This window comes from Oncorhynchus clarkii, chromosome 33 (genome assembly GCF_045791955.1).
Source record: "Oncorhynchus clarkii lewisi isolate Uvic-CL-2024 chromosome 33, UVic_Ocla_1.0, whole genome shotgun sequence".
Lineage (NCBI taxonomy): Eukaryota > Metazoa > Chordata > Actinopteri > Salmoniformes > Salmonidae > Oncorhynchus > Oncorhynchus clarkii.
Genome location: NC_092179.1, coordinates 18034539 through 18051257, shown reverse-complemented (window position 1 = coordinate 18051257; position 16719 = coordinate 18034539). Strand labels below are relative to the sequence as shown.

General features: G+C 41.9%; 1 protein-coding gene across 1 annotated transcript; it reads right to left on the bottom strand.

The window, feature by feature from the left end:
* Positions 1 to 2230: 2230 nt before the first annotated feature.
* On the bottom strand, positions 2231 to 15630 carry LOC139392683 (probable polypeptide N-acetylgalactosaminyltransferase 8). The gene is made up of 11 exons (XM_071140847.1): positions 15229 to 15630; positions 5792 to 6038; positions 5388 to 5554; positions 5072 to 5255; positions 4781 to 4978; positions 4462 to 4576; positions 4096 to 4281; positions 3690 to 3827; positions 3424 to 3519; positions 3105 to 3269; positions 2231 to 2989 (listed from the first exon to the last, which is right to left on the bottom strand). The coding sequence occupies exons 1-11, from the start codon at positions 15419 to 15421 to the stop codon at positions 2855 to 2857; spliced, it is 1824 nt and encodes a 607-aa protein (XP_070996948.1). The 5' UTR covers positions 15422 to 15630; the 3' UTR covers positions 2231 to 2854.
* Between the last annotated feature and the right edge of the window lie 1089 nt (positions 15631 to 16719).

Genomic DNA, 16719 nt, shown 5'->3' with positions numbered 1-16719 from the left:
ATTTTTGAGAAGCGTGCTTATATATATATATATATATATATATATATATATATATATAGTCCACCAATACAAAAATGGCACAGACGAAAATCCCAAACTACGCTCTCGAAGAATCAGAAACTCGTGCCAACACACGGAGGAACAACCACAGTTCCGACACTTACATACACGTGCCTAAATAGTGAAAACAATACAGAAACTCATGCAAAACGCAAGGAGGAACAAACTCAGTTCCGAAACTTACATACACGTGCGTAATAGTGAAAACAATAAACATCAAAGATAATCGAGCGCAAATACACACAAGCTTAATACCGCACGAACTAAGGCAGGCAACAGGTGCCATATAAACACACAGAAATAAACGCAAATGAAACCAGGTGTGAAAAGGAACACAGACAAAACAACCAGAAAAGGAAAAAGGGATTGGTGGCGGCTAGTAAACCGGCGATGCCGAGCGCCGCCGAACAGGGAGAGGAGTTACCTTCGGTTGAAGTCGTGACAGGATTCATCTGCATGTTTTGACCGCCTTTGAGCTAGTGGATTACTGAACAAAACGTGCCAACAAAACAGAGTTTTTGGGATATAAAGAGGGACTTTAACGAACAAAACAAACATGTTTGTGTAGCTGGGACTCTTGTGACTGCAACCATATGAAGATCATCAAAGGTAAGTGATTAATTTTATTGCTATTTCTGACTTTTGTAATTCCTTTACTTGGTTGTAAAATGTTTGTATGCTTTTGTAAGAGGGGCGCTGTCCTCAGATAATCACATGGTATGCTTTCGGATTAAAGCCTTTGTGAAATCTGACAAAGTGGCTGGATTAACAAGAAGTTTATCATTAAGCCGATGTATAACACTTGTATTTTTTCTGAATGCTTATTACGGGTTAATCATCTCGAAGAGTAAGGCTTACGTGTTCGTAAAAAGAGAAGTGCAACTTTTTCATGCATGCAGTGCATTGACTTAGGCCATGTGATTGATGCTGACGTTCTCCACACAGCCCCATCGAAAGTGACAGTCATTGCAGAAGGACCTGCTCCCGAGAATGTAAGCCATCTGAAGTCATTCCTGGGCCTCCTGAACTACTACGGAAGTTAATCAAAAAGCTGGCATGAGTTAATGAGAGAGAACAAACTCTGGTTGTGGACAAAGGAGTGTGACGCTACTTTCAAGAAGGAAAAGGCAGTGTTGATTGATAAGGTGTTGATTCACTTCAATTCATCCTTGCCAATTCAACTGGCTTGTGACACTTCCCCATATGAAGTTGGGGCCGTCGTGTCACTCCACACCTGCAGGAGAAGATAAGCCCATTGCCTTCATATCAAGGACTGAAATACCCGCAGATTGAGAAAGAAGCGTTGGGTATTATCTTCAGGATCAAAAAGTTCCACACCTACCTGTTCGGATGGAGGTTCACCTTGCTGACAGAACATCATCCCCTGACCTCTATTTTCCTTCCCCACTCTGGCATAACAACTCTGGCAGCAAGCAGAATGCAGCTTTGAGTACTAATCCTGAGTGCTCACAGCGATGACATCAAGTAATGGAAGGCCTGAAGCTCACGCCAGTGCTGTCAGCTCGTCATGGCTTCCCCGACGGGACAAGTCTCTGAATGTCCTTGAGTGGCCCAGCCAGATTCCGGACTTGAACCTGATCGAACATCTCTGAAGAGACCTGAAAAGAGCTGTGCAGCGACGCTCCCCATCCAACCTGACAGTGCTTGAGGGAATCTGCAGAGAACAATTGGAGAAAGTCCCCAAATACAGGTGTGCCAAGCTTGTTGCATGATACCCAAGAAGACTATAGGCTGTATCGTTGCCAAAGGTGCTTCAACAAAGTACTGAGTAAAGGATCAGAATAATTATGTATTTTTGCTTTGTCATTATGAGTTATTGTGTGAAGATTGAACAATTTAATCAATTTTAGAATAAGGCTGTAATTTAAGAATGTGGTAAAAGTAAAGGGGTCTGAATACTTTCCAAATGCACTGTATACCTCCCTGCCACCAGAGCTGTACGAGAGAGGGCCGGCCATCCATGGAATAAGTTCATCTCGGAGAGCTCATAGAGCAGTCGAGGACGGGTCTTCTTCAAAACTACACTGATATCAACTCAGCTCTATATGATGTCAATGCAGAAAAATATTCTATGACCCTCTTTGGTGAAAATCTACAGTGAATCAATAACCAACCACAAATGAACGTATATACAGGAATCATATGTATTATTTCTCTGCATTTACAATCAGGACCAAGGAGAACACAGCTCAATAGCATTCCACATTCTGTGAAGAAACTGTATATATGTCCCCATGAAGCCATGTCCAACCAGCAGTTCACTAAGATCACACAGTCATCTCACTGCTGACCACTGACTGGCTTTTCAAAGTGTAATGATAATGCTGTGTTCATAAAGAAGTGGGAAGGTGGTAATTACCAATTGTGAAGTCGTAAATATCAGTTGGATGTATTCACATGCTATGAACTCGTTGAGAAACTCAGATTGGCTAACGGCCAACAGGCTGCGTCAACCATAAACTGTAAGTACAGCTATCGTGTTTGTACAAAAATTAGTGTTCAAAAACTTTGTGGAAATATTGTTTTGCTGTTGCATTTAACTGCTGATAATGCTGTTAAAAAGGTAATTTCCTTAGTAGGTGACGTCAGAGGTTTCCCACTGGTAATCTCCCAGAGTTTCCCACTGTTAATTACCAGTTGGAGGGGTGTTCAAGTGGATTTTTACCAATTGTTTGTGGTAAATAACAACTTCCCACTTGCTTATGATCGCAGGATAACTCCTACAGTCCTGCTGTATTGTCTATGGTACAGTAGGCCTAACTATCTCAGTGTATCAGAAGTCTTTTATCACATTCCGTATTAACCAGTGCTGCCCACTGCACTCCTGAATGATGAGCTGGTAGTCAGTGTCCTCCCCTGGGGCAATCTCCAGACATCTCTTTGTCTGTCTGTTCTGGATGGCTTTTCCCTGTAAAACACAGCAAACATTCTACTGTACAATATCACACTAAAGTCAAAGACATCTCCCATGTTTCCAACAGTTTATAAGCATCAATTTCCCTATTTCATGTTGGAGTGCTTACCTGTTGAAATTCCCAGAGCATGTGGAATCCCTTCTGCTTGGCCTCCTTGCACTCATACAGTCCTGGGGTTTGAGTGCCAATGTCCATCAGACAGCGATTACTGTTGTACTTGTGAGACTTGATGCCTCCAATGTAGATCTCCCCGCTGGCTCGATAATAACAGTTCTGGACAGAGAGGATAGATATTTAGGCTTTTCTGTGTCTGTGGTATTGACAGTACTTTGCATTGTGGTATGGGTTGAATCCCGGCTCTGCTATGGGATGGACCATATTATACCGCTAGTTAAATTCTAAAATACTAAGCAATGATTCTACGAACCTGTGGAGTAAAATAATGGCATCCATGTAAAATAGGTGTGTTCCCCGGAACTGGGCCTTGATCTATACAGAGATCCATCTTCAGGTCATTGACCAGCTGTTGATTTTATGGACACAGATTAAACAATTATAAAAGTGCAAATTCCTATCCTGATAATGAGTTGGAATTATGACCCTGCATCCAATTGAAAAAAAGAATGACATGCACCAAACACACTTGGTGAGGAAATAATTCCAAAACAACAGTAACATTTTAGCATTACTCACAGCTCCATAACCAAGCAAGTCACCCAGGGGGTCTAACATTGGATACACATTGTCCAGATACCACTGGAAGGGTTTGCAGTTCAGACTCTTTCTCAACTTCTTCCTCTCTGAAACATCCCCAATGTCTATGCCATGATCCTGTGGTGAGAAAGAGGAAGATTTGTAAATCAGAAACACAGGCTGTGTGAGGAATCTACCTATTATCCACTTGATGATGGCTTACCACCATCATTTTACATAGATCCTATGATCTTTACTTTGGCATTGAGTAATAGACCATTCTTATAATATTGACTGTCTAGTCTACTTATTTTCATACACAAAGCATGCATAACAGTGATGATTGTTATTCCATAGGAGCAGCTGAACAAAACCTACTTTTTGAATGGTCTGTTGTGTACAGTACCTTCAGTGGGAGGTTCCAGGCAATGTTGACATTATGTTTGTATTCATCCATCCAGACCTCAGCCACTCTCAGAGCATTCCTCTTCATTGTAATGCTCAGGTCTGGGAGATAGGGTTTATGGGCCCTTTCGATGTGGGCTATTTTAGAACAAGGTATGACCTCGACACTTCCACCACACAGCCACACCTAGACACACCAAACACCAAGAGACAAGTACGAGTTTATAGATATGGACTGAAGTGTCTGGATGTTGGACGTAGATTGGCTTGTTCAAACTGAACGACTCAAGAACAGAAAGCAATTCTGCAAACACAAGTCTGCTTTGATTTCCAACATTCATTCATAAACTGTAGCAGAGGGGCTTACCCGGATGCCCAGTTCAACATTTTCACCTCCATAGATCTTCATACCACCATCCAGAGCACCAATTTCCCCAAAGAACAGGCGATCAACCACTAGTATGCCCATAATGGAGGGGCTCCTGACAAACATACACAACACATAATGGTCATTTCTAAAATGGGAGATGTGACATTCATTTTAATGAATAGATAACGCAAAATAACAATGCAGGTGTAAATATTAGGTAAGATTTTCCTCCCAAAGCTGTGCTTTCCTTTTCGCCTTTTCAAACAGACTTGTGAAACAGGACTATCATCCAATGATGAAATCACAAACAACTCACTTTCCTGGCTGTGTCTCGTCTTGTAAGGCATACCACTCAGGTCTGAAGGACTCGTACATACACCACAGGGCCCAGTCAAAGGCGTTTGCATTCGGCCAATAACGTGTGACTGTCAAGTCATCGAAATGGACTTTGTCAAACACCGGTGTCAACACCAACGTGCGGTCCTCCTTTATCCGAGCTAACAGAGGCTCCGCCCTGTTCACAGAAACACAGAGTGAAAACATTGTGTTAAAGGAGACTCCAAAAAATATCACTGAGTGTCTTTATAATATAAACCATTCAGACTACCATTCCACGTGAACTTCTATGTGGGCATCCAAGATGGCTACCACGTCTCCTTCAGCTTCCCTCCACCCTGAGAGGCGGGCCTGTGTGAGACCGAGCTGCTCCAGGTGTCTCACTCTCTTCAACAGGCCCGGACGCTCTTCATCGATGAAGCTGATGTAGGCATCCAACTTCTCCTTTAGGTCCTCTGGGAAAGCAGACACTTGCAAATCATTGGTACACAACAAAAGTTGAAAGCCACACTTGAGTTCAAATATACTTTCAAATGTTTCTAGAGAGCATAGACAAAGAGCAGAGAGCATAGACAAATTAGGCGAACCATTGGAGCTGTGGTCATCCACCAGTATGATGTTTTTGAGCAGGTGTTGGGGGGTCTTGTCTATGATGCTGCGGACAGCTCTCTTGATGATTGACAGGGCCTCGTCCAAGTAGATCAACACCACGCTGATGGTGGGCAGGTCATGGGGGTACTGGTGATTAGCACACCTGACAGACAACAAAAATATTTGGTCTACCTCATATCATTCAGTCACTTCACCAAGCTGCTGTTTCACTCTTAAAGTTAGTACATTTCAATGTCATTTGTCAAATTGCATTAAAAGTGATGGAGATGGAATTGACCTCGGATGAGCGCTATGGAACAGACTGGTTAGAATTCAGAAGTCTTGAGTTATCCTTCATTTTTTGTGCAGAGGTGGCAGAGAGATGAGGAAAAGGATTTACTTAGGATCGCGAGTATCAGGGATTTCCCTGTTCAGGGGTAGTCTGTCACTCAGGAAGGCGTTGTATCCATACATCTGAAACAACCCTTCTGCCTCTTTCTGCTCCTCCTCTGAGAGCTCATCACCCCAGGTTGTAAACAGCTCTGAGTTGGGGTACAACTTCTTCACCACCTTCCTCTCCTTCTTGACCTCAGTAGCCTTCACAGCCTGCCCCTCTTTCAGACTGATCCCGTTGTTGACTGACTTCACTGTGGACACAAGACAGCTGCTCATCAAACTGACATTAATTGGTTGTTGCTGTGTATTTCAGATTGTTTAAGGCTGCCAGAATCAATTAAAGTCACTCCTTTTGATACACACAGATTATGACCTAATTTACATAACTACTGTTTTCATTTGATTTTTTAAAAGTTGATTAATAAGGTTTGTTCTGCCTTGGAGGATTACCTTGAAGTAGCTGTTTGGCACACAGAAGTTGTTAGATCTAAATGTAACACATTTTGTACATCAAACAACAGTATGCAGGATTAAAGAACATTCTAAAATGATTTTTGGCCATATTTGATTGGTTTTTATCTAATCCTTTATTTGTTTATTTAAAGCCTTTATTTAATTGAGACCAAATGTGACCGACAGCCTCAATTCAGTTTTATGTTGTAAAATGTTTTAGTGTGTTTTTTTACATGAGATAAAAGTAGAGACTCGGAGCTAGAAAATGGTATTTCATACACTGCAGTTGAGGAACAGTGCGACAGTAGTTCTGCATTGAAAGTTGGTAGAAAATGGCCCTTGTACATCTACTAGACAACCCTTCTTTGCCTACACCTATTCAGGAATGTTCACACCCTCTTAAGCCTTAGCCTCACCCGTCTCTTTAAGGATTCTAATGTGAAGACATGCTAAACAGAGTAAGTAGTTTAGTAAACAACCAAAGATTTCAATACTAAAAGTAGTAGCCTACAATAGTGAAAAACTTTGCCTATATCCTAATCTAACTTTGGTGCAGGTCATGTTGTTCTTTACATTACCGTTGTCACGTCCTGACCTCAGTTCCTTGTTTATGTCTCTATTTTAGTTGGGTCAGTGCGTGAGTTGGGGTGGGCATTCTATGTTTTGTGTTCTATGTTTTCTATTTCTATGTGTTTGGCCTGGTATGGTTCCCAATCAGAGGCAGCTGGCTATCGTTGTCTCTGATTGAGAACCATACTTAGGCAGCCTGTTCCCCCACTATGGGTTGTGGGTAGTTGTTTCCTGTCTCTGCACCAGACAGAACTGTTTAGTTTTCGTTCGTTCTCTTGTCATTTTGTGTTCAGTTAAAATAAATATTAACATGGACACGTACCACGCTTCATATTGGTCCGGTCCTTCCTACTCCTCCTCAGAAGAGGAGGAAAATCGTTACAACCGTCTCTGGTAAACACAAAAAAAAAGTGTCCAGATAAAAATATGTTATACATTTTGGTAATTTTTAGATTACTCTTACACACTAAATTGATGGGTCATGTGAAGGAAATGCTATAGCCACCCACAGTAACATCTCACTATTGTCTAGACATGTACAGTACACATGTTCATGAAATACAATAGATGGCTGTAATCGCCTGGATATCTTGATGGGTCATGCAATCATATGGCGAAGTGGAGTCTTTTGTTTAGACATGTAAAAATGTTTAGACATGTTCAGACAACTTGTTAAATCCAAGATGGCGTAGCAGTCGAACGTGTGTTTGTCTTGTCCCGTGTATATAGTCTTTCTCGTTTTTTTTGTATATATTTTAATCTCACTTTCCATCTAAGAACTAAATATACTTTCCTGCAACCCGCCTCACCCAATGTGGTACGGATCTGCTATTTTTATACTTTTTAACTGGAACCTCCATCAGCAGCTAGCCACCTGACTAGCCACGAGCTAGTAGTTATTGTTAGCCATTGGTAGCGGTCTTCACCTTTAGCTCGGACACCAGCCAGCTTTAGCTCGGTCAATACCTGCCAGTCTGCACAGCGCGATATCAACCCAGAGCATATCGAAGCATATTGGACTGCTTTTCTCTACCACGTCACTGGATTCCTGCCGCAAGCTCTGGACCATTACACTGGACCATCGCAGCTGCAACCGAGTGGCTATTGCTGGCTAACGCTTCTGTCCTGTAGGAAAAGCCAGATAGCCTTGAGCTAGCCTCGAGCTAGGCCTATCTCCCGGCTAGCCAACGAATGTATAGCAGCTAACTCTTGGGCTACAATACCTCTCATGCTAATTGGCCTGGACCCTTTATTGTCGACACCAAGCCCTGCCGATCCATCACGACTGGTCTGCCGACGTAATCGTCCGATGTGGCTTCAACAGGATTTTCCGTTGCGATGTCGCCGAAGACCCATCTGCTAGCCCTGGCCCGCTAGCTTTCTGAACGCTGTGTCTCCCTCTCGCCTAGCGTAGTAGCGACTACCGAACGGCTCCCTGACATACCTATTGCTGCTCATCGGACCCTATGATCACATGCAGAGACCTCACCGGGCTTAACTGGTACCTCCAGAGATGCAACCTCTCTCATTGTCACTCAATGCCTAGGTTTCCTTCACTGTTCTCACAACTTGTCTGTACATTATGCCCTGAATCTATTCTACCACGCTCAGAAATCTGCTCCTTTTATTCTCTGTTCCCAACACACTAGATGACCAGTTCTTATAGCATTTAGACGTACCCTTATCCTACTCCTCCTCTGTTCCTCTGGTGATGTAGAGCTTAACCCAAGCTCTGTAGCCCCCAATACTAGACCTATTTCCCAAGCGCTCTCATTTGTTGACTTCTGTAACCATAAAAGACTTGGTTTAACATCAGAAGCCTCCTCCCTAAGTTTGTTTTATTCACTGCTTTAGCACACTCAGCCAACCCTGATGTCCTAGCCATGTCTGAATCCTGGCTTAGGAAGGCCACCAAAAAATCCACCTTTGCAGAAATAAGTGTCTCACTGTTGCCACTTGTTATAGACCCTCCTCAGCCCCCAGCTGTGCCCTGGACACCATATGTGAATTGATTGCCCCCCCCCCCCCCCCCCATCTATCTTCAGAGTTCGTACTGTTAGGTGACCTAAACTTTGATATGCTTAACACTCCGGCCATCCTATAACCTAAGCTAGATGCCCTCAATCTCACACAGATTTCAAGGTACAGCCCTAAATCCGTAAACATGGGCACCCTTATAGATATCATCCTGACCAACTTGCCCTCTAAATACACCTCTGCTGTCTTATTGCCTGCATCCGTTATGGACCACCCCTCATCACTGGCAAACGCTCCCTAAAACACTTCAGCTAGCAGGCCATTCTAATGGGTATCTTGGAAGGATATTGACCTCATCCAGTCGAGGACGCCTGGTTGTTCTTTAAAAGTGTTTTTCTTACCATCTGAAATAAGCATGCCCCATCCCATCCCATTTTTTAGAAAAAGAGCAGACATAGCCCTTGGTTCACTTTAGACTTTACTGCCCTTGACCAGCATAAACCCCAGCAATATGCAGCTCTTTAGGGAAGTCAGGATCCAATATACACAGCCAGTTAGGAAAGCAAAGGCTAGCTTTTTAAACAGAAATTTGCATCCTGTAGCACTAATTCCCCAAAGGTTTGGGACACTAAAGTTCATGGAGAATAAGAGCACCTCCTCCCAGCTGCTCACTGCACTGAGGCTAGGAAACACTGTCACCAGTGATAAATCTACGATAATCGAGAATTTCATTAAGCATTTTTCTACGGCTGGCCATGCTTTCCACCTGGCTACCCCTACCCCAGCCAATAGCTCTGCATCCCCCGTAGGAACATGCCCAAGCCCACCCCTCTTCTCCTTCACCCAAATCCAGATAGCTGATGTTATGAAAGAGCTGCAAAATCTGGATCCCTACATATCAGCTGGGTTAGACAATCTGGACCCTCTTTTTCCAAAATTATAAGCCGAAATTGTTGCAACCCCTATTACTAGCCTGTTCAACCTCTATTTTGTATCGTCTGAAATCCCTAAAGATTGTAAAGCTGCCGCGGTCATTCCCCTCTTCAAAGGGGGAGACACTAGACCCAAACTGTTACACACCTATATCCATCCTCCCCTGCCATTCTAAAGTCTAAGAAAGCCAAGTTAACAAACAGAGCACCGACCATTTCGATTCCAACCATACCTTCTCCACTATACAATCTGGTTTCCGAGCTGGTCATGGGTGCACCTCAGCAACGCTCAAGGTCCTAAACAATATCATAACCACCATCGATAAAAGACAGTACTGTGCAGCCGTCTTCATCGACCTGGCAAAGGCTTTCGATTCTGTCCATCACCGCATTCTAATCGGCTGACTCAATAGCCTGGGTTTCTCAAGTGACTGCCTCGCCTGGTTCACCAACTACTTCTCAGATAGAGTTATGTGTGTCAAATTGGAGAGCCTGTAGTCTGTACCTTTGGTGGGCTCTATGGGGGTGCCACAGGGTTCAATTCTTGGGTCGAGTCTTTTCTCTGTATATATCAATGATGTCGCTCTTGCTGCTGGTGATTCTCTGATAAACTTCTACGCAGACGACACCATTCTGTATACAATTAAAGTCAGATGTTAACATACACCTTAGCCAAATACATTTAAACTCAGTTTTGCACAATTCCTGACATTTAATCCTAGTAAAAATTCCATGTCTTACGTCATTTAGGATCACCACTTTATTTTAAGAATGTTGAATAATAGTAGAGAGAATGATTTTTTTAATCTTTTATTTCTTTCATCACATTCCCAGTGGGTCAGAAGTCAATTATTATTTGGTTGCATTGCCTTTAAATTGTTTAACTTGGGTCAAATGTTTCAGGTAGCCTTCTACAAGCTTCCCCCCAATAAGTTGGGTGCATTTTGGCCCATTCCTCCTGACAGAGCTGGTGTAACTGAGTAAGTTTTTTAGGCCTCCTTGCTCGCACATGTTTTTTCAGTTCTGCCCACACATTTTCTATGGGATTGAGGTCAGGGCTTTGGAATGGCCACTCCAATACCTTGACTTTGTTGTCCGTAAGCCTTTTTGTCACAACTTTGGAAGTATGCTTGGGGTCATTGTCCATTTGGAAGACCCATTTGCGACCAAGCTTTAACTTAACTGATGTCTTGAGATGTAAAAAATTCATTACATTCACATAATTTTCCGTCCTCATGATGCCATCGATTTTGTGAAGTGCACCAGACCCTCCTGCAGCAAAGCACCCCCACAACATGATGCTGCCACCCCCATGCTTCACGGTTGGGATGGTGTAATTTGGTTTGCAAGCCTCCCCCTTTTTCCTCCAAACATAACAATGGTCCTTATGGCCAAGCAGTTCTATTTTTGTTTCATCAGACCAGAGGACATTTCTCCAAATTGTACAAACTTTGTCCCCATGTGCAGTTGCAAACCGTAGTCTGGCTTTTTTTATGGCAGTTTTGGAGCAGTGGCTTCTTCCTTGCTGAGCGGCCTTTGAGGTTATATCAATATTGGACTCATTTTACTGTGGATATAGATACTTTTGTACCTGTTTCCTCCAGCATCTTCACAAGGTCCTTTGCTGTTGTTCTGGGATTGATTTGCACTTTTCGCTCCAAAGTACGTTCATCTGTAGGAGACAGAACGCGTCTCCTTTCTGAGCGGTATTATGGCTGCATGGTCCCATGGTGTTTACACTTGTATACTATTGTTTGTAGAGATGAACGTGGTACCTTCAGGCGTTTGGATATTGCTCCCAAGGATGAACCAGACTTGTGGAGGGCTACAATTTTTTTTCTGAGGTCTTGTTTAATTTCTTTTGATTTTCCCATGATGTCAAGCAAAGTTTGAAGGTAGGCCTTGAAATACATTCATAGGTACACCTCCAATTTACTTAAATTATGCCAATTAGCCTATCAGAAGCTTCCATAACATTATTTTCTGGAATTTTCCAAGCTGTTTAAAGGCACAGTCAACTTACTGTATGTAAACTTCTGACCCACTGGAATTGTGATACAGTGAATTATAAGTGAAATAATCTGTCTGTAAACAATTGTTGGAAAAACAATGTCATGCACAATGTAGATATCCTAACCCACTTGCCAAACTATAGTTTGTCAACAAGATATTAGTAGAGTGGTTGAAAAATAGTTTTAATGACTCCAACCTAAGTGTATGTAAACTTCCGACTTTAAAACTAGTTTTTCAACCACTCCACAACATTCTTATTAAGCATCAGCTGTCAGAGCAGCTTACCGATCACTGCACCTGTACACAGCCCATCTGTAAATATTCCACCCAACTTCCTCATCCCCATATTGTTATTTATGTTTCTTGCTCTTTTGCACCCCAGTATCTCTACTTGCACATCATCATCTGCACATCTATCACTCCAGTGTTAATGCTAAATTGTAATTATTTCACCACTATGGCCTATTTATTGCCTTACCTCCCTAACCTTACTACATTTGCACACACTGTATATCGATTTTTCTATTGTTTAATTGACTGTACGTTTGTTTATCCCATGTGTTGTTTTTTCGCACTGCTTTGCTTTATCTTGGCCAGGACGCAGTTGTAAATGAGATTTTGTTCTCAATTGGCCTACCTGGTTAAATAAAGGTGAAATATATATTTTTTAAAGAAATATAAAAAACATTTAGCTAACTAGCTAAACATTGAACCGGGACCTTCCCAACTCATGTTACTACCAATACAAACATTGTCGTACCTGTAGTATGAACCTGCAGGTACCTAAATCTAACATCTAGGTTCAATGTTAGCTTGCTAACATTAGGCTATAACTAGCAGTTCAAATGGATTTCTGATTTTAGTAATATTTCAACACAGATCACACATTTAGCATTAGCTACTAAATATATTCATATGTCACCAAATAATTTATTCAAATACACTGTTTTGCAATGAAGGTCTAAAGTAACTTCAAAAGCACTTTCTGAGGTCACACCATGGTGTAGCCAGAGGGCAGCTAGCTTCAGTCCTCCTCTGGCTACATTGACTTCAATTCAAAACCTAGGAGGGTCGTAGGCCTCACCCCCTTCCATAGACATACATGGTAATTGTGACCACTTCCGGAGGACTTCCTCCAACCAATCAAATCTTTGGCAATATGAACTGACATGTTGTCCATCCAATCATAGAATTGGGATCAGAGAATGAACATATGTGTGTTGAGAATCTTGGTGTCATTGTTGGATAGAGACTAAGAGTGAAGAGTAATAGTTGAGCATTTTATTTATATTATTCAATTCAAATTCGTTTTTTCAAATTACAGTTGACGGAAGAGGTATATTATCAAAACAATTATTGGTTTTAGAACTTTATTTTTGTGTCCAGTTATTGCAATTTATTTAACATTTTTTAAAGTTAGCCTTGTCATCTTCAGTAGCTAGTTAGCTACCAGCGCGAGTGTGCAATTTTCTGCATCAGAATGGTAGAATGTCCAACGCTGCCGAAAATGTTGAGGACTTTTTGCGGAAAAACCCCTTTCATTCTCTGGTGTACATGGAAAAGGTGCAAATTAAAATCCAGGGTCAACCTCTGCCTGAGATCAGTTTCATGAAGAAGGATGAACATGTGAGGGCGTTCAATATCAACAGGTATCAAAAGTATAGCTGGTTAACAGTGAGACTTTCATCAAGCTGCCTGTATTGCTGGCCTTGCCTGCTTTTTGGAAAGTCTGAGCCTTGGTCGAAAGGTGGGTACAGTGACCCGAAGAACATCGATCGTTCAGCTAAATGGCAAAACAAAAGCATGAGCATATAAATGCCTACATCAGATTCAAGTTTCTGGGAATAAACTGCATCGATAGAAGACACGGCGAGAGGGAACGTTCCGCCTAGGCAACTACAATGAGCTTGCAGAGGTAATTGCGCATTACAACGCTTTACTTGCTGAACATATTGAACTTTCGACTGTCTTTTCTAGGATGTCGTAAACAATTCCGAATGATTTGATAGCTTCCATCGCATCATCCATTAAATTGTAGGTAAAAGAGAGCGGTTGACGCAACACATTTTCTCGTTCGCTCCATTAGGCGTACCACTATACTCCGGTATTTATTTAGCAAAGATGATAACACATAATCACTCCGCACAGACACAAGCAAAAGCTCATTACATAAACGTTGCACCCAAACATTAGAAATCTGACATGCTGTATGGGATGAAAATGAGAGTATTTTTCAGTCTGATCAACTGTAGGCTACTAATAAGAGCAGCTGAATAACTTTACATCCTAGGATGTCTGTAAACTAATTGATAACTGTATGTATTTATTGTCCATTTGTGTGTCTGGAGAAAATGTAGTTTAAATTCAAAATTGGGCTGGCTAAGGCCTACAGTTGCATAGGCCTGCATGATGCAAACATGCATAAAGCAAGCTCTGCTATGTGAGTTCTGTTGTCTATCAGTTGTTGTCTATGGGTAGAGTAAATCCCCCTCCTAATCCAGTCTAAATATAATTGATGAACAAATATAAAGTAGCTGCAATTTGACAGAGTTTTTAAAAAACCATGTGACCTGATTAGGAAAAACTGGTCCCATCATAGCCCATATAAAACGTTTTTACAACTGATTAATCACTGTCATACTTTATAGGGTCCAGAGTTTTCCTAGTTAGGTTAGCATATAAGGAAAAACTCCAGGCCCCAGAAGATAAAAATTAGCCCACCGCTCTGGGACCTATGGTGCCACCAGTCTGCTTGCAGTTGTCAGTTATCAGGTATGTGAATGATCAGTGCTTAATTCCAGAATGTTTCTTGAGCTACATTGATGTGTCAAGTGGGCGAAATGCGCAGTCTGTGTTTGACTTTATGAATTTTGAGATGAAACTTAATAGAGAAATTCATTGTCCAAACCTACGATGGCACAGCTATAATGGAATGTATCTGCTATTTATATTTACAGCTAAGTCCCCTCCTGTTCCCTGATTAAGAGGTGATGACCACGCTACTCCACGACCATTGTTAACTCTCATTACATGAACTGAAGTCACTTCTCTCATTTATTTTATTTAACTAGGCAAGTCTGTTAAGAACAAATTCTTATTTACAATGACGGCCAAACTCGGACAGCGCTGGGCCAATTGTGCGCACCCCTATGGGAATCCCAACCATGGCCGGATGTGATACAGCTTGTATTCAAACCAGTGACTCCTCTTGCACTGAGATGCAGTGCCTGAGACTGCTGTGTCACTCGGGAGCCCAGTTATTGTGTGTAAGGGTGCAATTACTTTTTCACACTGAGGAATTTGGTGTTGCATAACTTAATTGAGTAAATAAAACAAGTGTCCATTTTTTTGTATTATTTGTAAACTCAGGTTTTCTTTATCTAATATTAGGTTTTGGTTGAAAATCTGATAACACCCAGGATCAAAAATAGTGAAAATCTGAAAGGGGGCCAATACTTTTTAACAGCACTTTTAGATGAAGGAAATTGATACCCACCCAGCTTCTCGATGTGAGCCTCCATCTTCTCCAGCCTCTTGAGCATGTCCTGACCCCTGACCGAGTCATCCTGATGGGCCCTCTGCAGTCTTTCCCCATGAGAATGAACCTCCCGCTTAATGGATGTGATGTAGAGTATTCCAGCGCCCATGGCCAGCAAAGAAGCCAGCCCTCGAACCCAGCTTAGCCTCATCGTCCCTCTGCGTGTGAGCGCTCAGCCTGGGGATACAGACAGGATTTCCTTCCTCTCTCACTGAGGTCCAGGCTCGCCTGAAAGGAGGGAGGGGTGATGTAACAGAAAGTTCCAAGTAAAGAGAAGAGAAGTCGCAGATATTCAATCAAAAATCTATTTCTTTTACTAAACAGAGAAAGACCTCCAGCACAGAAGCAGAGAACATGTCTAACTGGCCTGCTCTGGACACACCCTTGTATCAGGATGAGGCTTGTAGGAAGTCAAAGGGCAGTGACTTTGTCAGCTGTTACAGAATCAGTGTTTCACACAATACAATAATAATCAGTGTATCTTGTCTTTGTACCTTCAGTCTGCCGTCAACCATATCAGCAGTTATGAGTTTAATCCATAACATACAGCCTCTAGTCTAGTGACCATCAACCAGAACACTGGAAATCACGTGTATTACAAACTCTAAATTAAATATGTGACCGACCGGCTCGATTCGGTCTTATGTAGCAACATTTGAAACTGTGTTTATTACATTGGATAAAAGTAGAAAATGGTATATCATACACACAAGTTGAGAAACAATGGGAAAGTAATTCTGCTTTGAAAGTTGATAAACTTGTAACCCCCGTTTTGAGAAAATGGTTGTGGAATGTTTTGTTACACCTACTGGAGAGCTCTTCTGTCTGCACCCATTCAACGTCTTTCACACCCTCTTAAACATCAGCCTCACCCATCTCTTTAAGGATTCACACGTGAGGCCAAGCGCTAAACAGTGAATACAGTCGTGTACTAAACAACCAGAGATTTCAAGACTAAAGGCTGGTTCATACTATGTCTATCAACATGTCTGTATACAGTTGCCATTCATTATTACAGGAAACTCACAACAAGATCATTATTTAAGTTAATGGCGAGCTAATTACAGAAAATAGCTTATGGTTGTGAGTGTGACAAAGCAAAAGCCGGGCATTCTACTAGAGCAGTGGTTCCCAAACTTGTTATAGTTCCGTACCCCTTCAAACATTCAACCTCCAGCTGCGTACTGCCTCTGGCCCCAGGGTCAGCGCACTTTAAAATTGAGTTTTTTGGCATCATTGTAAGACTGCCATACACACACTACACAATACATTTATTTAACATAAGAATGAGTGTGAGTTTGTCACAACCCTGTGCGTGGGAAGTGACAGAGCTCTTATAGGACCAGGGCACAAATAATAATATAACATTCAATAATTTTGTGCTTTATTTAACCAGCTTACATATAAAACCTTATTTGTTAATTGAAAACTGTGAATAACTCACCACAG